General features: G+C 44.9%; 1 protein-coding gene across 1 annotated transcript; it reads right to left on the reverse strand.

Moving 5' to 3' along the window:
• Nucleotides 1-6,420: 6,420 nt before the first annotated feature.
• On the reverse strand, nt 6,421-20,421 carry LOC120563696 (nuclear pore complex protein Nup160-like). The gene is made up of 13 exons (XM_039808053.1): nt 20,235-20,421; nt 18,910-19,102; nt 17,117-17,339; nt 16,723-16,823; nt 16,259-16,269; nt 15,809-15,873; nt 14,836-14,919; nt 13,133-13,303; nt 12,736-12,835; nt 12,313-12,478; nt 7,788-7,921; nt 7,464-7,624; nt 6,421-6,454 (listed from the first exon to the last, which is right to left on the reverse strand). The coding sequence occupies exons 1-13, from the start codon at nt 20,419-20,421 to the stop codon at nt 6,428-6,430; spliced, it is 1,623 nt and encodes a 540-aa protein (XP_039663987.1). The 3' UTR covers nt 6,421-6,427.
• Between the last annotated feature and the right edge of the window lie 4,268 nt (nt 20,422-24,689).

Consider the following 24,689-nt stretch of genomic DNA (forward strand, 5'->3'; position numbering starts at 1 on the left):
GGGGTACAGTGTTAACACTTACGGGGTACAGCGTTAACACTAACGGGGTACAGCGTTAACACTAATGGGGTACAGTGTTAACACTAACGGGGTACACCGTTAACACTAACGGGGTACAGCGTTAACACTTACAGGGTACAGCGTTAACACTAACGGGGTACAGCGTTAACACTACGGGTCAACGTTAACACTAGCGAGTGCAGCGTTAACACTAATGGGTACAGTGTTAACACTAACGGGGTACACGTTAACTGCGGGGAACCGTTAACACTTACAGGGTGCGCGTTAACACTAAGCGGTGCACGTTAACACTAAGGGTTCGTTAACACTAACGGGTATAAGCGTTAACACTAACGGGTACAGTGTAACACTAACAGGGTATAGCGTTAACACTAACGAGTGCAGCGTTAACACTAACGGGTACAGGTTAACACTAACGGGGTACAGCGTTAACACTAAAAGGGTACAGGGTTAACACTTACGGGGTATACGTTAACACTAACAGGGTTCGCTTAACACTAACAGGGATTTTCAACACTAACAGGGTGGTTGCCACTAGGTACAAGCGTTAACACTAACGGGGTATGGCGTTAACACTAACAGGGTACAAGCGTTAACACTAACAGGGTACAGTTAACACTAACGGGGTACAGAGTTAACACTAACAGGGTATAGAGTTAACACTAACGGGGTACAGCGTTAACACTAACAGGGTACAGCGTTAACACTAACAGGGTATAGCGTTAACACTAACAGGGTGAAGCGTTTACTAACAGGGTTTTAACACTAACGGGGTACAGTTAACACTAACAGGGTTCAGAGTTAACACTAACAGGGTATAGTTAACACTAACGGGGTACAAGCGTTAACACTAACAGGGTACAAGCGTTAACGCGAAGGGTACAGCGTTAACACTAACGAGGTACAGAGTTAACACTAACAGGGTTTACAGCGTTAACACTAACAGGGTACAGAGTTAACACTTACAGGGTATAGCGTTAACACTAACGGGGTTTTAGCGTTAACACTAACAGGGTACGTGTTAACACTAACGGGGTACAGGTTAACACTAACAGGGCAGCGTTAACACTAACAGGGTACAGAGTTAACACTTACAGGGTATAAGCGTTAACACTAACGGAGTACAGCGTTAACACTAACGGGTACAGTGTTAACCTACGTGGTACAGCGTTAACACTAACGGGGTGGCGTTCACTAACAGTTCAGCGTTAACACTAGGGGCACGTTAGTTAGGGTTCAGCGTTAACACTAGCGGGGTACAAGCTTAACACTAACAGGGGTACAGAGTAAACACTAACAGGGTACAGCTTAACACTAAGGTGTAAGCGTTAACACTAATTTTACAGAGTTAACTAGGAGAAAGGTCATTCCTTACAGGGTATATTAACATAACGGGTACAGCTTAACACTAACAGGGTTCTAACAGCGTTAACACTACGGGTGGTTAACACTAACAGGGTATAAGCGTTAACACTAACAGGGTGCGTTAACACTAACGGTACAGTTAACACTAACAGGGTACAGAGTTAACACTAACAGGGTATAGAGTTAACACTACGGGGTATAAGCGTTACCTAACGGAGTACAAAGATTAACACTAACAGGGTACAACGTTAACACTAACAGGGTATGCACTAACGGGACAGCGTTAACATAACAGGGTAAGTTAACACTAACGGGGTACAGTTAACACTCAGGGTACAAGTCTAAAGGTATAATTAACACTAACGGGTAAGCGTTAACACTAACAGGGTTGCGCGTTAACACTAACAGGGTACAGCGTTAACACTAACAGGGTATAAGCGTTAACACTAACAGGGTACAGCGTTAACACTAATCGGGTATAAGGTTAACAGTAACGGGTAACGTTAACACTAACGGGGTTACAGTTAACCTAACAGGGTGTTAACACTAACGGGGTACAGGTTACACTAACGGGGTACAAGTTAACACTAACGGGGTATCAGTTAACACTAACAGGGTACAGGTTAACACTAACAGGGTAACGTTAACACTAAAGGGTACAGAGTTAACACTAACAGGGTACAGCGTTAACACTAACGAGGTACAGCGTTAACACTAACGAGTACAGAGTTAACACTAACAGGAGTTAAGCTTAACACTAACAGGGTACAGAGTTAACACTTACAGGGTATGTTAACACTACGGGAAGTTAACACTAACAGGGTACAGTGTTAACACTAGGGTACACGTTAACACTAGCGAGGGTAAGCTTAACACTTACAGGGTACAGCGTTGACACTAACGGGTCGTTAAACTAGCGGGTTCGCGTTAACTCGGAGTGCAGCGTTAACACTAACGGGGTACAGAGTAAACACTAACAGGGTTTAAGCTTAACACTAGGTACAGCTTAACACTAAGGGTAATTAACACTAACAGGGTACAGCGTAACCTAAAGGTTGCAGAGTTAACACTTACGGGGTATAAGCGTTAACACTAACAGGGTACAGCGTTAACACTAACAGGGTACATACACTAACGGGTTTAACGTTAACACTAGGTTTACGTTAACACTAACGGGTACAAGCTAAACACTAACGGGGTACCGTTAACACTAACGGGGTACAGTTAACACTAACAGGGTACAGATTAACACTAACGGGGTATAGAGTTAACACAGAGGGTATACGTTAACACTAACAGGGTACAAGCTTAACACTAACAGGGTACACGTTAACACTAATACGGTTGTAAGCGTTAACACTAACGGGGTACAGCGTTAACACTAACGGGTACAGTTAACACTAACAGGGTACAGGTTACACTAACAGGGTACAGGTAAACACTAAGCAGTGTAAGCTTAACACTAACAGGGTATAAGCGTTAACACTAACAGGGTACAAGCGTTAACACTAACGGGGTACAGTTAACACTAACGGGTACAGAGTTAACACTAACGGGGTACAGAGTTAACACTACAGGGTTTGCGTTAACACTAACGGGTGCAAGCGTTAACACTAACGGGGTAAAGAGTTAACACTAACAGGGTACAGCGTTAACACTAAAGGGTACAGAGTTAACACTTACAGGGTATAGCGTTAACACTAACAGGGTACAAGCTTAACACTAACGGTTACATAACACTAACAGGGTACAAGCTTAACACTTAGGGGTACAGTTAACACTAACAGGGTATAAGGTTAACACTAACGGGGTAAGCGTTAACACTAACAGGGTACAGTTAACACTAACAGGGTACAGAGTTAACACTAACAGGGTATAGAGTTAACACTAACAGGGTATAGCGTTAACACTAACAGGGTACAGCGTTAACACTAACAGGGTATAGCGTTAACACTAACAGGGTACAGCGTTAACACTAACGGGGTACAGTTAACACTAACAGGGTACAGTGTTAACACTAACAGGGTACAGAGTTAACACTAACAGGGTATAGAGTTAACACTAACAGGGTATAAGCGTTATACTAAGAGGGTACAGCGTTAACACTAACAGGGTACAGCGTTAACACTAACAGGGTATAGCGTTAACACTAACAGGGTACAGCGTTAACACTAACAGGGTATAGCGTTAACAGTAACAGGGTACAGCGTTAACACTAACAGGGTACAGTTAACACTAACAGGGTATAGCGTTAACACTAACAGGGTACAGCGTTAACACTAACGGGGTACAGCGTTAACACTAACAGGGTACAGCGTTAACACTAACAGGGTACAGCGTTAACACTAACGGGGTACAGAGTTAACACTAACAGGGTACAGCGTTAACACTAACGGGTACAGCGTTAACACTAACGGGGTACAGAGTTAACACTAACAGGGTACAGCGTTAACACTAACAGGGTACAGCGTTAACACTTACAGGGTATAGCGTTAACACTAACAGGGTACAGCGTTAACACTAACAGGGTACAGTGTTAACACTAACGGGGTACACCGTTAACACTAACGAGTGCAAGCGTTAACACCTACAGGTACAGCGTTAACACTAGCGGGTGTAGCTTAACTAGATTGTTCAGCGTTAACACTAACGGGGTACAGCGTTAACACTAACAGGGTACAGAGTTAACTATTGGTTACATAACGGGGTACAGCGTTAACACTAACGGGTACAGGTTAACACTAACGGGATTAACACTAACGGTACATCATTAGTTAACACTAAAGGGTAATTACACTTAGGTATCTAACGGGTTTACACTAACAGGGTACATTCACTAACAGGGTATAGTTAACACGGACACTTAACACTAACGAGTTTTAGGTTAACACTAACAGGGTTTAACACTAACAGGGTACACTCAAAACTAACAGGGTTTACACGTTAACACTTACGGGAATTACGTTAACACTAACGGGTACAGTGTTAACACTAAAGGGTACAGGTGGGGTTTACGTTACACTAACGGGTACAGCTCGGGTACGCGTTAACACTAACAGGGTACAGTGTTAACACTAACAGGGTACAGCGTTAACACTAACAGGGTTACGTTAACACTATCGAGGTACAGTTAACACTAACAGGGGTATAAGCGTTAACACTAACGGGTACAGGTTAACACTAACGGGTATAGATTAACACTAACGGGACAGCGTTAACCTAACGGGTACAGTGTTACACCAGGGTACAGCGTTAACACTAACAGGGGTACAGTGTTAACACTAACAGGTACAGTGTTAACACTTACGGTACACGTTAACACTACGAGGGTACAGCTTAACACTAACGGGTACAGCGTTAACACTACGGGTAAGCGTTAACACTAACGAGTTTTTACAGCGTTAACATACAGGGTACAGAGTTAACACTAACAGGGTTTAGGCTTAACACTAGCGAGGTACAGCGTTAACACTAACGGGTACAGAGTTAACACTAACAGGTTACAAGCGTTAACACTAACAGGGTACAGAGTTAACACTTAAGGGTATAGCGTTAACACTAACGGGGTACAGCGTTAACACTAACGGTACAGTGTTAACACTAGCGGGGGGTACACCGTTAACACTAACGAGGTACAGCGTTAACACTAACAGGGTACAGCGTTAACACTAACGGGGCAAGCGTTAACACTAACTGTATTCAGCGTTACCGAAGCGTTAACACTAACAGGGTACAGAGTTAACACTTACAGGGTACTATACGGTAGGGTTAGGGTTAGTTATTGTGCATTGTGTGTATAATGTGTGCATTTCCACTGGCTGCATAGCGGCTGCGTTCCGACTCCAGCACTGCTCCGGTCCGCGGCCCTCTGGAACAGATAGGCAGAGCTTCTATTTTGCGGGACTCCAGAGAGCTCCGCGGCAATCAACGCAGGACAGGAAGTGGAGCACAGAAGCAAAATAAAACATCCGGTTAATTTTCTAAATAAAATCCAGCGTGCTCCGCGATTGGATCATATCTCCCTGCACTACACCTAGTACAGAGCTGTTCCCCCTCTCCTCCTCTGGATGGAAACTAACTGCTGGTGGTTTGGTGGTTTCTATTCTTATGTGAATTGCGACAAATCGGACCTGGTGGGTGTTGGATGGGCGGGACGAGCAGCGAACAGCATGGCCGAGGCCGATCAACGTTATGCATCTAGTGGAAATCAGGAGTAAGTGTGGTGAATCCCTCCTTCAGTCTTTGAAGTAGTTTAACATGAAGTCCAGCAGAGGGTGCACTTATCTTCAACTTTACATCATGGCGAACAATCTGGGTATACACTCACCTAAAGGATTATTAGGAACACCTGTAAGATTTTTACGTTAATGCAATTACCTAATCAGCCAATCACATGGCAGCTGCTTCAATGCATTTAGGGGTGTGGTCCAGGTCTAAGACAATCTCCTGAACTCCAAACTGAATGTCAGAATGGGAAAGAAGGTGATCTAAGCAACTTTGAGCATGGCATGGTTGTTGCTGCCAGAGCGGGCTGGTCTGCTCAGTTACTGGGATTCTCACCCACCAACCATTTCTAGGGTTTACAAAGAATGGTCTGAAAAAGGAAAAACATCAGTATGCTGCAATCCTGGTGGTGGTGTAATGGTGTGGTGGATGTTTTTCTTGGCACACTTTAAGCCCCTTAATACCAATTGGGCATCATTTAAATGCCCCAGCCTACCTGAGCATTGTTTCTGACCACGTCCATCCCTTTATGACCACCATGTACCCATCCTCTGATGGCTACTTCCAGCAGGATAATGCACCATGTCACAAAGCTCCAATCATTTCAAATTGGTTTATTGAACATGACAATGAGTTCACTGTACTAAAATGGCCCCCACAGTCACCAGATCTCAACCCAATAGAACATCTTTGGGATGTTGTGGAACGGGAGCTTTGTGCCCTGGATGTGCCTCCCCAAAATCTCCATCAACTGCAAGATGCCATCCTCTCAATATGGGCCAACATTTCTAAAGAATGCTTCCAGCACCTTGTTGAATCAATGCCACCAAGAATTAAGGCAGTTCTGAAGGAGAAAGGGGGTCAAACACGGTATTAGTAGGGTGTTCCTAATAATCCTTTAGTTGAGTGTATATGTGTGTTAGGGCTGGGCGATACGGAGAAAATCAAATACCATGATATTTTTGACCAATGACCTCGATATCGATACCGTAACGATATTGTAGAGTTGACCATCGGTGCTTTCACAAAATATTTACACAATGAGAGTTTAGATAAATAATCACCAGTAATGTGGATATAATGACTAAGTGGGTAAAGGTGAATAATAGAACAGCTACGACAGTCTGGTAAGGTCAGAACTAGGGGTGGGGGAAAAATATCGATACAGCATAGTATCGCGATATTTTTCGTGGCAATACTGTATCGATACACAGACGCCAAGTATCGATCTTTTATGATATATGTGTTGGTCAGTCTGCAGCAATAAAATTGAAGTGAGAGGAACAAACAGAGAAATTTATCTTTTTAGATAAAACAAATGTTGACAAAATTGTCCTTTAGAGTTGGAAAAAAAGGTAAATTGCAATATATCGCAGAATATTGCAATATGTTTAAAATCGCAATAATATTGTATCGTGACATAAGTATCGTGATGATATCGTATCGTGAGGCCTGTGGTGATTCCCACCCCTAGTCAGAACATGACATCACTTTACTGTAAAGCAGCCTTTACAACCAGGAACAGACACTTATGTCATATTATGATATTACGATATCCAAAATCTAAGACGATGTCTAGTCTCATATCACGATATCGATAGATATTGATATATTGCCCAGCTCTAATGTATGCGTCTGTATGTGTCTCTGCGTGTGTGTGTGTCTGTATGGGTCTCTGTGTGTGTGTGTGTGTGTGTGTGTGTGTATGTGTGTATGTGTCTCTGTGTGTGAGTGTATATGTCTCTGCGTGAGTGTGTGTATATGTGTCACTGCGTGTGTGTGTGTGTATGTATATCAGCTTGTGTGTGTCTGTATGTGTCTCTGCGTGTGTGTGTGTGTGAGTGAGAGAGTACGTTGTCTCCGAAGCGCAGGTAGAGTTTCTGCAGGATCAGCAGGTCTCTGCAGAACAGCGCTCTGGTCATGGTCATGTGACAGACGGCCTGACAGACGACAGAAACAGCCGAGCTGCTGCCGTACAGCTGAGACAGGCTGATCCTCGTGTTCACACTCGCACCTGCCAGACACACACACAAAAAATCAGGAAGGGTCAAAAACAAGAGTCCACATAGGCAAATACAATTTGTAATATTTCAAGAAAAAGGACCTAATATTTCCTGGGTCTACGTATCAGAACCAGGACAGTGTGTGTGTGTGTGTGTTCTTGTTTCTCTCCCCACCAGGTGTGAGGTGTGCGTCTCCTCCGACCTCCGAGTCCGTCTCCAGGTCCATCTCTCTCAGCAGAACCATCATGGCTGCCAGCGGGTTACGGATGTCCTGCAGTTTGTTCTGGATGTCCTCGATCACATTATCACTGCAGAACACATTCCCTCTCTCAGAGTCATTCAACTTCATTAGGGATGCACCGAATATTCGGCCACCGAAAATGAAATGGCCCAAAAGGGCATTTTCGGTTTTCGGCCAGAATACTTTTATCACCGAAACAATACGGCCGAAATGTTGTGATGATGCAAACAGAAACCGCGACCTGCACGTGTGTCCGTACCCAATCCGGTCCACCTGCAGAGCGTCTCCTAGGCAACGAGGTTGAGACGGACCACGGAGTGAAAACAATGAAAAGTGCTCTTAAAGTCTGTCCGCACACGTTTCAGTGAGATCTATTCGGATCCTCTGCACTTCATCGCGACTGTACTTGATCCACGTTATAAAGACCATTACTTGGATAGGGAAATAAAGCAGGGCGCACGAGAAATGATCATAATAAAAATAATAATAAGTAAGCTATTCTGTTCTTAGGCTACTGTGTGTGTGTGTGTGTTGTGAGTTGTTTGTATGGTGAAGGGTATGTGATGATGGGGGGGTATGGTGAAGGGTATGTGATGATGGGGGAGTATGGTGAAGGGTATGTGATGATGTGGGGGTATGGTGAAGGGTATGTGATGATGGGGTGTATGGTGGGGTATGTGATGATGTGGGGGTATCTGAAGGGTATGTGATGATGGGGGTTATGGTGAAGGGTATGTGATGATGGGGAGTATGGTGAAGGGGTATGTGATGATGTGGGGGTATGGTGAGGGTATGTGTGATGTGGGGGTATGTGTGGGTTGTGATGATGGGGGGTATAGTGAAGGGGTATGTGATGATGGGGGTTATGGTGAAGGGTATGTGATCTGGGGGTATGGTGAAGGGTATGTGATGATTTGGGGGTATGGTGAAGAGTATGTGATGATGTGGGGGTATAGTGAAGGGTATGTGATGATGGGGGTTATGGTGAAGGGTATGTGATCTGGGGGGTATGGTGAAGGGTATGTGATGATGATGTGGGGGTATGGTGAAGGGTATGTGATGATTTGGGGGTATGGTGAGGGTATGTGATATGGGGGTATGGTTGAAGAGGTATGTGATGATGATGGGGGTATGGTGAAGGGTATGTGATGTGTGGGGGTATAGGTGAAGGGTATGTGATGATGTGGGTATGGTGAAGGGTATGTGATGATGTGGGGTATGGTGAAGGGTATGTGATGATGGGGGTATGGTGAAGGGGTATGTGATGATGGGGGTATGGTAAAGGGGTATGTGATGATGGGGTATGGTGAAGGGTATGTGTGATGATGGGGGTATATGGTGAAGGGTATGTGATGATGGGGGTATGGTGAAGGGTATGTGATGATGGGGGTATAGTTGAAGGGTATGTGATGATGGGGGTATGGTGAAGGGTATGTGATGTGTGGGGTATGGTGAAGGGTATGTGATGTGATGGGGGGGTTGGTGAAAGGGTTTGTGATGTGGGGGTATGGTAGGTTATGTGTGTGGGGTATGGTGAGGGTATGTGATGTGTGGGGGGTATGGTGAGGGGTGGGTGGGTTGGGTATGTGTGTGGGGGTTAATTGTGGGGGTTGGTGAAGGGTATGTGATGATGTGGGGGGGTTGGTGAAGGGTATGTGTGATGATGGGGGTTGGTGAAGGGTATGTGTGTGTGGGGGTGGTGGGTTGTGATGTGTGGGGTTGTGGGGGTATGTGATGTGGGGGTATGTGAAAGGGTATGTGATGATGGGGGTATGGTAAAGGGTATGTGATGTGTGGGGGTATGGTGAAGGGTATGTGATGATGTGGGGGTATGGTGAAAGGGTATGTGATGATGTAGGGGGTATGTGAGGGTATGTGATGATGTGGGGGTATGGTGGAGGTTGTGTGATGATGTGGGGGTATGATGAAGGGTATGTGATGTGGGGGGTTGTGAAGGGTATGTGATGTGGGGGGTATAGTGAAGGTTATGTGATGTGTGGGGTATGGTGAAGGGTATGTGATGTGTGGGGTAGTGAAGGGTATGTGATGTGGGGGGTTATGGTGAAGGGTTGTGATGTGTGGGGGTATGGTGAAGGGGGTATGTGATGATGTGGGGGTTGGTGAAGGTATGTGATGGTGGGGTAGGTTGAAGGTATGTGATGATGTGGGGGTATGGTGAAGGGTATGTGTGATGGGGGTTGGTGAGGGGTATGTGATGTGTGGGGGGTATGGTGAAGGGTATGTGATGGTGGGGGTATGGTAAGGGTATGTGTTGATGGGGGTATGGTGAAGGGTATGTGATGTGTAGGGGGGTATGGTGAAGGTATGTGATGATGGGGTTGGTGAAGGGTATGTGATGTGGGGGGTATGGTGAAGGGATGTGTGTGTGGGGGTTGGTGAAGGGTATGTGTGTGTGGGGGGTTGGTGAAGGTTTGTGATGTGGGGGGTTGGTGGTTGTGTGTGGGGTAGGTGAGGGTTGTGTGTGGGTATGGTGAGGGTTGTGTTGGGGGGTTGGTAAGGTTGTGTGATGGGGGTATGGTAAGGGTATGTGTGGGGTATGGTGGGTATGTGGTGGTGTATGGTAGGTATGTTGTGGGGTATGGTGAAGGGTATGTGATGTTGGGTGTGGGTATGTGGTGGGGTATGGTGAAGGGTATGTGATGTGGTGGGTATGGTGAAGGGTATGTGATGTGGGGGGTATGGTGAAGGGTATGTGTGTGTGGGTGGAGTGTGTTGTGGGTATGGTAAGGGTATGTGATGTGGGGGTATGGTAGGGTATGTGATGATGTGGGGGTAGGTAAGGGTATGTGATGTTGTGGGGGTATGGTAAGGGTATGTGATGATGTGGGTATGTGGGGGTATGTGATGTGTGTGGGGTATGGTGAAGGGTTGTATGTGGGGGGTATGGTAGGGTATGTGTGATGTGGGTGTGGTGTTTGTTGGTGAGTTGTGATGTGGGGTGGTTGTGTGTGTGGGTTGGTGAAGGGTATGTGTGTGTGGGTATGGTGAAGGGTTTGTGATGTGTGGGGTAGTAGGGTTGTGATGTGTGGGGGGTATGGTGGTTGTGTGGTGGGGGTATGGTAAGGGTATGTGTGATGGGGGTATGGTGAAGGGTATGTGATGTGGGGGGTATGGTGAAGGGTATGTGTGTGTGGGGTATGGTAGGGTATGTGATGTGGGGTGGTGAAGGGTATGTGATGTGGGGGTAGGTGAAGGTATGTGATGTGTGTGGGTATGGTTGAGGTATGTGATGATGTGTGGGGGTATGGTGAAGGGTATGTGATGTATGGGGTATGTGAAGGGTATGTGATGATGTGGGGGTATGGTAAGGGTATGTGTGTGTGGGGGTTGGTGAAGGGTTGGTTGTGGGGGTTGGTGAGTTGTGTGTGTGGGGGTTGGTGAAGTTGTGTGTGTGTGTGGGGGAGGTGTGTGGGGTGGTGAGGTTGTGGTGGGGGGTATGGTGGGGTTGTGTGATGGGGGGTTGGTGAAAGTTGTGGGGGGGTATGGTGAAGGGTTGTGTGATGTGTGGGGGTGGTAGAAGGTTGTGTGTGTGGGGTATGATGAGAGGGGTATGTGATGATGTGGGGGTATGGTGAAGGGTATGTGATGTGTGGGGGTATGGTGGGGTATGTGTGTGGGGTTGGTGAAGGGTATGTGATGATGTGGGGGTATGGTGAAGGGTATGTGATGTGTGGGGGTATGGTGAAAGGGTATGTGATGATGGGGGTATAGTGAAGGGTATGTGATGTGGGGGTATGGTGAAGGGTATGTGATGATGTGGGGGTATGGTGAAGGGTTGTGTGTGTGGGGGTTGGTGAAGGTATGTGATGTGTGGGGGTTGGTGAAGTTGTGTGTGGGGGGTATGGTGAAGGGTTTGTGGGGTTTGGTGAAGGTTGTGTGATGGGTATGGTGAGTTTGTGTGGGGGTTTGAAGGTTTGTGTGTGGGGGTTATGGTGAAGTTATGTGTGGGGTATGGTAGAGGGTATGTGATGTGGGGGTATGGTGAAGGGTATGGATGATGGGGGTATGGTGAAGGTATGTGATGTGTGGGGTTATGGTGAAAAGTATGTGATGATGGGGGTATGGTGAAGGTATCGATGATGGGGGGTATGGTGAAGGGTATGCGATGATGGGGGGCCTTTATAATAACCATCTGCTGCCTCTATGGGAATCTAACATAGGGGGGTACTGACTCATGCCCCCTGTATTTTAGGGAAGAACATTTATTTATTTATGATACATTATTCATTCACTAAGAAATTGGTGACCTTAAAAGGTTGTATTTTCCCTCATTTTTTAATTAAGGCATTAAGATCAATTTCCAAAAGATGATTTTTTTATTCCTCTTTTTAGTCAACTTTAGCATGGGGTCATGTATGAGCACCACTGTATATTCCCTCTTAGCTTAATAAAAGCTCACATAATAATATAATATGAATGGCGTTAAGCGTGACATACCTGTCGTTGGACAGCATGTTCTCCAGGACGAGTTCTGCCGCCCTCTCCGGTGACTGAAGGTGTTCCAGAGCTTTCTCCATCTCGTATGCCATCTCTCCAGAAACAGCATCACTGACCAGACGCAGGCACTGCACCAGCTGCAGGACGTCCCGCCCAACCTCAGGGTCTAGGAACATAAGAACACAGAAACCCTGTCAGCTGTCTGTCTAAATGGGTCAAAAACTTCAGAAAAAGCACAAAAAAAATCAGGTCAAAAGCGCAGAAAAAGCAAAGTTAAAGTCGGCATCCAATGTATGAAGCTTAATGGTACAGCTAAAGTTTGGGGTCAGTTGCTTAAAGGTACAGGTAAAGTTTGGGGTCGGTTGGTTAAAGATTAAAAGGTACAGCTAAAGTTTGGGGTCGGTTGGTTAAAGGTGTAGTTACCTTCGGTGAGCGGCGTCTCCTCCTCTGAGAACAGGTACTCGTCATAGGACAGGTACAGGTGATCCACAGCAAAACAAGGCAGCAGGAACGACACAAAGCCCTGAAACACAAACACACCAACTAAGTTTCTTATTTCCTTAGTTTGGGCTCTAGTTGTCTGTTTCCACACCAGGACTCCGTTAAAAACATTGATTTGCTGATTCAAACTAATCTATGAAGAGTTAAGGAATAAGAGCCTAACCTTCAGCAGACAGGCCATGTGTGTGAATATTTTCAGAATAAGAGCCTAACCTTCTTCAGCAGACAGGCCATGTGTGTGAATATTTTCAGAATAAGAGCCTAACCTTCTTCAGCAGACAGGCCATGTGTGTGAATATTTTCAGAATAAGAGCCTAACCTTCTTCAGCAGACAGGCCATGTGTGTGTTTGGGCTGACAGTGAGACCCAGCGGTTCTGACAGAGACTCCTGGTACTGCAGACAGCAGGCGTAGAACCGGGACCAGAACTCCACCTGCAGCTGGCGGTAATCCTCCTGAGAAAACTCAAACTCTGTAACGCTGCTCTGCAGCTAAAAGAGGGGGAAGAACAGAGGGAGAGAGAAAGAAACATTACCATCTGCTCTGTCCTTGTTTAACAGACTGAAATATTTTAAATCACAGCACAAAAATATCTCGATATCAAGAATGTTTCAAAGATGAAGTCCACATCAACGTTTCCTATTGCAACGGGAAGAAAGAAAGGAGGAGAGGAAACAGAAAGTAGATTGATTAAGATGATTAAGTCATGTTTTAAAAGCATTTATCTGGTTTTAGTTTGGTTAGCCAGGTCTGAATGACCCTAACCCATTTATCTGGTTTTGGTTTGGTTAGCCAGGTCTGAATGACCCTAACCCATTTATCTGGTTTTAGTTTGGTTAGCCAGGTCTGAATGACCCTAACCCATTTATCTGGTTTTGGTTTGGTTAGCCAGGTCTGAATGACCCTAACCCATTTATCTGGTTTTGGTTTGGTTAGCCAGGTCTGAATGTAACCAAATGAAGCCACGGTCACCGTCTGGTCTGACCTAATCGGACCCTTTCTAAAGCTCTACAGGGTTAAGCGTGATTTATGCTTTGGTGTTAAATCATGGCCACGGTGCGTAGGTACGAGATCCCGACCCTACGCCGTAGCCTGACCTCACCCCTGGAAACATTTAACTACATGACTCATTTCCTGGTTCTCCTTCTCCATAGCACCATGAGATCAAGGAGAGGGTTAACTTCTCCTGGTTCTCCTTCTCCATCAACACCATGAGATCAAGGAGAGGGGTAACTTCTCCTGGTCAGAAAGAACAGGGGAGACTCTTTGGTTCTCTCACTATGACTCTAGAGTCACTACTCACTCTGAAGATAACCACTCTCTCACTCGCTCTACCACACACACACACACACACACTGGAGTATAACAGGTCTGTCGTGTTCTGTAATTTTAATTCAGGCCACTACGGCGAGAGCTCTGCGTGGAGCCTCCCCTGATCCATGAATCATGCTACGTTTACACGTGGCCGGCTATTTTCATAAACGGACATTTCAACCTCTCCGTTTTCAGAAAAGTGTTCGTTTATATGTACCCGTGTATAAATGCCGTCAATGCAGTTAAGAGCACGTAGCACCTGTAGGTGGCGGTGTAACGAGAAGCTCAAGCCCACGTTAGCCAATCAGAATCCCGACAATAGCAACTACAGCAACCAATCACTACCTCTTTCTGTCTCTCAGCGGTTTGTCTCAGTTTACATGCAAACGTGAAAACGAGGTTTTCCAAAATCTCCACTTTGGCCGGAGTTTTTAGAAATAATCGTTTTCTGTGATATAAAAACTGTGTTTTTGTGTAAATGAGAGGCCAAACCGCAGGAAAATATCTGCGTCTTCCCTTCGTGTAAACGGGGCTTCAGACTTTAGGGTCAGTTCCTGGGGTAGGAGCTGTTCTTATGAGTCAGCAACGACACAAAGTGATGTTTTGGCTGAAGGTTATCATACCGTCTCTTATACCGTATATCCTATCACCCAGCACAGGATCCGAGATCAGACAGAGCGTATTTATATTTCAACAGACAGTAAATTACCTCGGTCTCCACGGCAACAGTCACCTCCTTCTTCAGACTGTCCCAGGACAGATCAGAGATCCTCTCCGAGCCTCGCCGGAAGATCTGAAACACACACACTTCTTCAGATACAACCAACTTTACCTGTAGAGCTCTAACCACAGCGTTAGTTTCTCACCTGTAGAGCGTTAACTACAGCGTTAGTTTATCACCTGTAGAGCTCTAACTACAGCGTTAGTTTCTCACCTGTAGAGCGTTAACTACAGCGTTAGTTTATCACCTGTAGAGCTCTAACTACAGCGTTAGTTTATCACCTGTAGAGCTCTAACTACAGCGTTAGTTTATCACCTGTAGAGCTCTAACTACAGCGTTAGTTTATCACCTGTAGAGCCCTAACCACAGCGTTAGTTTCTCACCTGTAGAGCTCTAACTACAGCATTAGTTTCTCACCTGTAGAGCTCTAACCACAGCGTTAGTTTCTCACCTGTAGAGCTCTAACTACAGCGTTAGTTTATCACCTGTAGAGCTCTAACTACAGCGTTAGTTTATCACCTGTAGAGCTCTAACTACAGCGTTAGTTTATCACCTGTAGAGCCCTAACCACAGCGTTAGTTTCTCACCTGTAGAGCTCTAACTACAGCATTAGTTTCTCACCTGTAGAGCTCTAACCACAGCGTTAGTTTCTCACCTGTAGAGCTCTAACCACAGCGTTAGTTTATCACCTGTAGAGCTCTAACCACAGCTATAGTTTATCACCTGTAGAGCTCTAACTACAGCGTTAGTTTATCACCTGTAGAGCTTTAACTACAGCGTTAGTTTCTCACCTGTAGAGCTCTAACTACAGCTTTAGTTTATCACCTGTAGAGCTTTAACTACAGCGTTAGTTTCTCACCTGTAGAGCTCTAACTACAGCGTTAGTTTATCACCTGTAGAGCTCTAACTACACCGTTAGTTTCTCACCTGTAGAGCTCTAACTACAGCGTTAGTTTCTCACCTGTAGAGCTTTAACGATGGCTGAAGCTGTGGCCGGGCCGGAGAGAGAACCTCCAGGTACGTTTCCTGTTAACGCACAAACAGACCTTTATTTAAACAGTTTCTCTGTCAGTTATTAATCCAAACAGCACACGTGTGTGTGTGTGTGTGTGTGTGTGTGTCTCAGTGTGCGTGTCTTGGTGTGTGTGTGTGTGGGTGTGTGTCTCTGTCTGTGTGAGCGTGCATGTGTGCGCCACCTGTATTTATGTTTGTACATTGGTTCCAGTGTATATTTTTGAATAGTTTTTATTGTATTCTCTTGTATTTATTATTTCTTGTATATTGAGTATGTGTATCTTATAGTCAGAGGGTTAGGGGTTCAGAGTATCAGGTCTTACTCTGGGGTCCTGGTCTGCTCCGATGTGAACTTCTTCTTCAGGCGGAGGCTGAACAAACACCTGGTTCCACTGACCTGCCGAGTTACTGAAACACAGAACCAGGATCAGAGCCCATAATGATCATCAGAGAGTCAGAAGGTCGGCATGTTCTGCTTCTCATTCTGATCCAATCAGCTGAGAGATGTCTCCCACACACTGCACAACTCCCGTATACTGAGCTTCACACACTGCACAACTCCGTTATACTGGAGCTTCTACACTGCACAACTCTGTATACTGAGCTTCACACACTGAGCTTCACACACTGCACAACTCTGTATACTGAGCCTTCACACTGCACAACTCTGTATACTGAGACTACAATACTACATTTAGACAAATATCTTTAGCAAACTTCCTGGAGGCGTCAAACACTACAAAACTAGACAGACACCAGGGAAACCTCTGCTTGAACTTGTATTTTAAAGTAGAGAGCCCGGATAAACTTCGCCCAGATGTAAAAGCTGTAATGATGACAGACATAAACTCTGAGACTCACTCCTCAAAGTTGATGTATTTGGCAGCTGGCGGTGTTGGATTTGTCCACCAGACACCCCAGATGTCTGTCCGGGGGCCAGAGAGAAATCCACCAAGAGTCTCCTATTGACAAAGTCATTAAAAGCGGTTTATCTCATAAAACAACCGAGAGTCAGAACAGAGGCCTGGTCCAGGTTCTGGTGCTGGTTGAAAAGGCCAATATTTTTTAAGGAAAAAGTCAAATATTTTGCTGAAGAAAAAAAAAAAATAAAAAAAAAATAAAAAAGAGTTTAACATTTTTCAGGGAACACAGAATTGATTCAGTAAATCCTTGGTGATAATCTGATCAGATATTTAATGTTGTGTATGTGGAGGTGTTTTAAGGCTAGATGAGAGACAGGAAGTGACACCACTACCTGTGTGGTGAAGAGGGAGGAGATGTGTTGAGGCTGTAGCTGGTTGCGGTGACCAGTTGCAGCATCTGAACTGTCCCCTCTGAGGGCGGCGAGGTAGACGCAGAGACACAGACCGATGTTGGGGAGAGCGCCAGGCGCGCCGTTGGCGTTACCAGGGTTCGCTTCAGCGCCTTTACAGGCGGCATGTAGTCCAACATATCGGCCTCCAGCACTACGCCTGCTCCTAAACACACACAAAACTTATATTATTTATTGATAATAATAATAATAATTATATCTACATGTAGTCCAACATGTCAGCCTCCAGCACACAAACACACACAGAAAACTTATATTATTATATATATTATTTATTATTATAATAATAATAATAATAATAATAATAATAATAATAATATCTACATATGTCCAACATCTTGGCCTCTAACACATATAGCCTGCTCCACACACACACACACACACACACACACACACACACACACACACACACACACACACACACACACACACACACACACACACACACACACACAATAACGCTGCAGTAACAAGAATCACAAGAGGCCGATTTAGGGCTGGGTATCGTTCAGAATCTTTCGATCCGGTGCCAATTTTGATACCTCAGTTTCAATACCGATTCCTAACGATACTTATTTCGATACCATATGTTTTAAAATCCATTTCCAACATCAACAAAAATACATTAAACACAAAAGCTTTTTATTTTCCACCTTAATTGTCAAATCAAAACCCGTTATCAAAATTAAAAAATTCTGGTAAAACTGCTCACTCAGTAACATTAATAAAAGTGCCTTGCAAGCTCAGCCTGTCAGTCAGTCATCAGGGAAGAAGAAACCACCGTTGTGGCTGCTTGTAAGAGGAAGTGTAACGTCAGCAGCACCGCGACCGCTTTCACCTCGCCATTAATATCACCTCGCCATTAATATCACATCGCAGCAAACGCTGTCTGCGTGAAGTTTTAAAAACTGTAACCACACTCCGAAACCAACCGAGAACTCTCTGGAGACTTCAACAAAACTGCAAACGAGTTTACTCCGTCCACCACCTCTCCGTTTGCGTCGGTCGAGCTCTGCTCTGTATTGAATATGCAGAGAGGACAGATAAACTTTCGCTTACGGCTCAGACGCTTTGGAACTGAAATTTGGCACGAAAGATAAAAGGTTTTTTCGATACATCGTAGGATTGGAGTATTTTTCCGATACCATAAAAGTATCAGCGTTCGGTGTACCCAGCCCTAGGCCGATTACAACACAACAATTGCTGGAAAAAACTGCAAAATTGTTGAAAAATAATCACAAAACACCTTGAAAAAGAGAAAAAAACCATCAAGACAACAAGAGAAAAGACCGAGCGGCAGACACCAGACCGCCCTCTCAGCCTTTTATAAGTTACAAAGTCTTATGTTTCAACATAAAAAAACTCAAAACAAAAAGATGTCAAAAAATAAGCCAAAAGCTTCAAAGCATCTAAAAACTAGTTTCATGAATGCTGCAGTACTCAGAATATTAACACTCAGCAATCAATTACATCAATGTTTCGAAACTACAACAAGAAACAAAATTCAATTGTGGTAAAATTCTTCAGTATCGTTTCATGTCAAGCGGTTAGGGGTAGTTCTAGGGTTAGTTAGTAAGCCAGCTGTCAAACATTTTGATTTGAAACTTTGATTTTGGACTTTTAGACTACTTTAGACCTGTTACGAGTGCAGAAGCCCTGTGGAGAACCGGTATGTTCGGTCTATATGCGGTATGAAGCTTCGTGGAGTTTCTCACCGTGAAGGACCACATCGCGCAGCTTGTGCAGGTCCCTGACACAAGCGAAGATAACAGTCTTCCTCCAGCTCTCTGACAGCCAGACTCAGCGCTCGGTCAGACGGACTCTGGTCTCCACGGATCGCTGTCGGCATCCAGCCGGAAAACCTCCGCATCATGGAGCTCCTCTTCAGCTCCACCACCGACACGCTGCCTGAACACAGAGAGAGACAGAAAGAGACACACACACACACACACACACACACACACACACACAATTTTTAAACACATGTAAAATTACAAAAGTTACAGGAAAACGCATCAAAATAGATTCATCATTTTCTTACAACAAAAGGTTTATTTCAACTGACAGTCATATTGGACTGGTCCAACATGTATTGGACCGGTCCAACAGTAAAGTTAATACCCGGCAGTGTCCATGCCAGGTATTAATGGGCGGCAGGCGTAGACATCAGACATTAGCGGTCTGTCCCTTGTGCCGTTGCGGTGGCAGAGACTCAGACGTTGCCGGTCTGTCCCTTGTGTGCGAATGGTGGGGGAGATTCAGACATTAGCGGTCTGTACCTTGCGTGCGATGCGGTGGCAGAGACTCAGACATTAGCGGTCTGTACCTTGCGTGCGTCGCGGTGGCAGAGACTCAGACATTAGCCGGTCTGTACCTTGCGTGCCGTGCGGTGGCAGAGACTCAGACATTAGCCGGTCTGTACCTTGCGTGCCGTGCGGTGGCAGAGACTCAGACATTAGCCGGTCTGTACCTTGCGTGCCGTGCGGTGGCAGAGACTCAGACATTAGCCGGTCTGTACCTTGCGTGCCGTGCGGTGGCAGAGACTCAGACATTAGCCGGTCTGTACCTTGCGTGCCGTACGGTGGCGGGATTTCAAGACATTAGCGGTCTGTACCTTGCTGCGTGGGTGGCAGAGAACTCAGACATTAGCGGTCTGTACCGCCGTACCTTGCGGTGTAGAGACTCAGACATTAGCCGGTCTGTACCTTATTATCGTACGGTGGCAGAGATTCAGACATTAGCCGGTCTGTACCTTGCGTGCCGTGCGGTGGCAGAGATTCAGACATTAGCCGGTCTGTACCTTGTGTGCCGTACGGTGGCAGAGATTCAGACATTAGCCGGTCTGTACCTTGCGTGCCTTGCGGTGGCAGAGACTCAGACATTAGCCGGTCTGTACCTTGCGTGCCGTGCGGTGGCAGAGATTCAGACATTAGCCGGTCTGTACCTTGCGTACCTTGCGGTGGCAGATATTGAGACTTAGCCGGTTTTGTACCTTGCGTACCTTGCGGTGGCAGATATTCAGACATTAGCCGGTGTGTACCTTGCGTGCCGTACGGCGGCAGAGAGAGCACCACGATGCCTCCGGCCGGTGCAGCCAGGGCGTAGTGAGCCTCTCCAGATAGACTGAGCCAGGCGGTGCCGGTGGTCGGACTCAGCGAGCCGGGGATGACGGCGCTGTGAGCAGCGTCCTGCAGGCTCAACATAAGCTCGATTGAAGCCGACTGCATGTGCAACTCCGTCACCAGATCCTGGAACCAGCGGAAGAACCGGTTAGAGCCAGCGTTATTTAAAGGAGGACTGCAGCTGCTGCTTTTCGCGAGTTTTCAGATTTCTGCAGATTTTCAACAAATTAAAAACTTAAATGTTAACGCGTCTCCAACTCAAACTCATCTCACTGCTGGAGACTGTAAAAGCATCCACAGACTGAGTTTGGGTTCATGTTTACTCACGCTGCGGTACATGCGTGACGGGTGCGGCAGCAGCAGCCTGTGGACGCTCTGATTGGTGGAGATGAGGATGACCACATTGTTGGCGTCTCCTGGATGTGGACTCCTCGGGCAGAACTACTGCAGTGACTCAGCGAGGATCTCACGCATTGTTCAGCAGGTTGGTGTCAGAGACTCTCCACCAGCTGCACCGAGTCCCGGACGTACACCTACAGACAGACACACAGACAGACAGACCGACAGACAGACAGATTTTAAATGCAGTTTGTGTTCCATGTGATAAATGTTGACGTAAAGAAAGGAATGTCTGTGTTGGCCGGTAGTGGAGTCCATGTGTTTATAGTGTGTGTAGAGGACTCCATGTGTTTATTAGTGTATCTAGTATTAGGGACTCCATGTGTTTATAGTGTGCATTAAGGGACTCCATGTGTTTTATAGTGTGCATTAAGAGGGACTCCATGTGTTTCCAGTGTGTATTAGAGGGACTCCATGTGTTTTATAGTGTGTATTATAGAGGGACTCCATGTGTTTATAGTTTGTGTTAGAGGACTCCATGTGTTTCCGAGTGTGTATTAGAGGACTCCATGTGTTTTTATAGTGTGTATAAGAGGACTCCCATGTGTTTATAGTGTGCATTAGGGACTCCATGTGTTTCCAGTGTGTATTAAGAGGACTCCATGTGTTTGCATGAGTGTGTATAAAGAGGACTCCATGTGTTTCCAGTGTGTATTAAAGGACTCCATGTGTTTATAATTATTGTATAAAGAGGACTCCATGTGTTTATATTATTGTATATAAAGAGGACTCCATGTGTTTTATAGTGTGTATAAGAGGACTCCATGTGTTTATAGTGTGTATAAAAGAGGACTCCATGTGTGTTTATAGTGTGTATAAGAGGACTCCATGTGTTTTATAGTGTGTATAGAGGGACTCCATGTGTTTATAGTGTATTAGAGGGACTCCATGTGTTTATAGTGTGTATAAGGACTCCTATGTGTTTTATAATTATTGCATTAGGGGACTCCATGTGTTTCCAGTGTGTGATGAAGGGACTCCATGTGTTTTCAGTGTGTATTAGGGACTCCCTAATGTGTTTCAGTGTGCATTAGAGGGACTCCAAGTGTTTCCAGTGTGTATTAGAGGACTCCATGTGTTTCCAATTGTGTGATAGAGGAGGGTTAGGGTTAGGGGGGTTAGGGTTAGGTGTTTCCAGTGTGTATTAGAGGAGGTGTGACTGACCAGTGAATTAATGTGTTGCTGGTGACAGACAGCAGCTTCCACTTCTAGCCATGTCTGGGTACCGCTGTCGGAAACTTTTACTCCGCCAGGAGAGCACTCACACCTGTACACAGAAAACACACCTTATGATGTTTCATAGACGAAAACACACCTTATGATGTTTCATAGACAGAAAACACACCTTATGATGTTTTACCTAAACCACGAAAACCACTTTTCTTTATGAGGTTTCACTAGACGAAAACACACTTTATGAGGTTTCACTAGACAGAAACACACTTTATGATGTTTCATTAGACGAAAACACACCTTATGATGTTTCTTAGACAGAAAACACACTTTATGATGTTTCATTAGACAACACACCTTATGATGTTTCACTGAAGACGAAGCCATACTTTATGATGTTTCACTAGACGAGAAAACACCTTTGCATGAGGTTTCACTGGACAGAAAAGACTTCTGTAATGCGTGCACGACCCAGATAAATACCCACCACACACACACACACACACACAGACGACGACAGACGGACGAGAGAGTTGTGGACACAGAGATCCAGAGATCCATTTAGGATCGTTTAAGGTTAACTTGTAGTGTGATATTTTGGACATTAAGCGATCTCGTTTGTTCTTCCCTCACTACTTACTCTGCAGCTTTAGTTACTTTGGATTACTTTACACATTAAGATTTACTAAACCCTAAACACGCATGTATTTTATTACATCTGATGTTTTATCAGAAATGAGACTGAACTTTACTGTAACTGAGTGTTTCGTACAGTGTGCGTATTAGAACTTTTACGCAGTAAAAGTAATCTGAATACTTCTTCCACCACTGGATGTTTTAATGACAGCGTTGGCAGGTACATTAGCTACATTAGCTAAACACCGCTAACGTCAAACAGCGTGCTAGCTGTTTGTTAAGCTTATTATTGCTAACCACAAGCGTATAAACCATTGTTAGATATAGAAATAAAGCAGAGGAGGCGGAGAGCAGAGCGCTGCAAACGGAGGCGGATCTCTTACCGAGGTCCTGCATATGAAAACGTCTCTGAACCGGTGGAGAGTTTCCCTCTCGAATCCGCAGATCTCAATGAAGCTTCGCTCCAGCACCACCGCCATCATCTTCGCCTCTTCACTTACGCCCGCGATGCGTGGGGCTGTAACGTCAGCGGGAGAAGAGAGAGAAGACCGCGCCGCCGCCTCTGCCGTTCAAACATTTCTTCTTCTTCCAGTTGCTTGTTTAACGGCGGATGCCGGACTAACTTAGCGCACTACCGCCACCCTCCAGATAAATTGCGCATGATCATCACTGCTAAAGCCCTCTTGAGAATGCTAGTAGCCTGCAAGCTACAAAAATAAACAAACCAAACAAACAAAGAACAAAATAAATACAAATAAAAGCCTATATTCTGTCAATGAGTCCAGTGTTCTTTAAAAATTCAATCATATGCTTTATTACTCTATGATGGGACCCTTGAACAAAAGATCTCTAAGGATAAACTTTCCCCCCCTGCCCTCCTATTTTCCTTTTGCCGAAAAACCCTTTTCTCTATTAAATTTTCCCATATCAGTAAAGAGACATGTTTCCCTCTTTCTGTGCGTTACAAAATCTCACAATTTCCTGAGTTATGTTCTTTTCCTATTAACTGTAATGTTTTGTTTAGTCTAGGTATCCCCCTAGTCTCATTCCGCTATAGAAATTCCCTCTTCTTTTTCGACACCTTAATACTACGGCGACCCTACCGAACCTCTGGATTTACAATGTGCAAAATCCACTCCTTTATCTTCCTGTCCCATTTTATATCTTGCCCACAACTTTTTAACATGTTTTTAATCATTGACTTAGCCTCTGATTTTGATATTTTACACTGGATAGATGTATTTAGCCGGCTTTTCAAAAGCCTGTTTAGCAAACTTTTGTCTCCCAACTCATTACCAACCCATACCTACATGAGGCGGGACCCAAACAAACTTTACATACGTCCCCATTTGAATACTATGCAGCAACCTTAATATCTCACACACAATATCAGACCTTTCACATGAGTTACCTGATTTCAAAAATGTTCTAAGGCTGACAAGCGAGTCTGAGCATATAGCTACTCTTAGCGGTTTAGCTTTGCTCTACCCCTGCAATGCCATCACAATAGCTTCAACTCCTCAATTAACCACTTTTCCCCTGTATCTGGTTGCTTTGACCCATCAGTAAGGATTGCACACTATACCTATAGTTATTCACATACCTCATACCCATTTTATCCCCTTCCCATATAATTTTTTATCTTTTCATGCAAAGTTATATCCAGCATCTGGAATAAATTTCATGTTAGTTTAACTGAAATGCAAGTTCCCTTGCTCCTTGATAATGCAAGGATTCCTCCAACTTGAAGACTGCCTTTGTTTCAACTTAGAAATTAAAGTTAATGAAGTTGATGTAACTACAGTGATTCTAGTTTTGTTAAAGTTGTTCTTTTAGTTGATTTAACTTTGTTATTACTTGGTTTAACTTCATACTTTAAGTTCAACAAAATCATTTATTTTCTTTAATAATGCAAGGAAATCTTCCTTGCCTAAGTATAACAGACATACCTTTCTTCTTTATTTCAAGCTCCACTTTCAAGTTAAAACAACATCAACCATCTATAGCAGAGATACCGTGGGTGGGCCCTTACGACCCGATGCAAAATAACAACCTCTCTGCTGATCTTGTGTCACTTGACGTCAAAGTGGCCCCTAGTTGAAGTGACACGCCACAGATTAATGGCTGAAGAAACCCTTTACTGCTCAATGTCTAACACTGTAATG

Source organism: Perca fluviatilis, chromosome 8 (assembly GCF_010015445.1).
Source record: "Perca fluviatilis chromosome 8, GENO_Pfluv_1.0, whole genome shotgun sequence".
Taxonomy (NCBI): Eukaryota; Metazoa; Chordata; class Actinopteri; order Perciformes; family Percidae; genus Perca; species Perca fluviatilis.